Raw genomic sequence first — 580 nt, 5'->3', positions numbered from 1 at the left:
TGGGCTCCCACGTCATCTTGTTCTCCTTCTTGAGTCTCCTCCTCGCGTTGGCGAACCACGTCGACACTTGGGTGAGCGTCATTTTCGTGATGATCGCGAGCATGATCTTCTCGCCTTTGGTGGGGTAGGGGTTCTTCTTGTGCTCGTTGAGCCAGGCTTTGAGTGTGCTCGTGGTTTCCCGGGTGGCGTTTTTCCGACGCGCTCCGTTAATGTCCATGCCGTAGCTGAAACAGGGAACGGAGGAAAGGGAAATTAGTTTCTCTTTGATCCATGTTCAAATTATTTAGTCACATCAAAAGTTATACAATAAGAAGATTGTATTTACTACTTATCTAGATGTGGAAAATAATCAAAAAAGATAAATAAAAGTCCAAAATGCTCATACTTGTACACAGGTGTTTTTAACTACTGCCTTTCAACGATCTAACCCAAAACTGTGCCAAAGTTCAAAGCAACTGGTCCAGTAAAAGCGGATTAAAATGCTAAGGTAATTCGCAAGGTAATAGAACTAATAAATGTTTTTCAACATTTCAACCGATACTGTCTGATATACTGGCAGGCAAGTCAGCAAAGAATTCAA

The 580-nt window shown here is 42.2% G+C and overlaps 1 protein-coding gene across 1 annotated transcript; it reads right to left on the bottom strand.

The window, feature by feature from the left end:
- Window positions 1-4: 4 nt before the first annotated feature.
- LOC103522858 (iroquois-class homeodomain protein IRX-6-like) lies at window positions 5-224 on the bottom strand (the record flags this gene model as incomplete). The annotated part of the gene is made up of 1 exon (XM_008487946.2): window positions 5-224. A coding segment is annotated over one exon (220 nt), but the record flags the coding sequence as incomplete, so codon positions are not given.
- Window positions 225-580: the final 356 nt, after the last annotated feature.

Source organism: Diaphorina citri, unplaced genomic scaffold, assembly GCF_000475195.1.
Source record: "Diaphorina citri unplaced genomic scaffold, Diaci psyllid genome assembly version 1.1 scaffold12068, whole genome shotgun sequence".
Classification (NCBI taxonomy): Eukaryota; Metazoa; Arthropoda; class Insecta; order Hemiptera; family Psyllidae; genus Diaphorina; species Diaphorina citri.
Note: the sequence above shows the minus strand (reverse complement) of the source record. Positions and strands in the feature narration are given on the sequence as shown.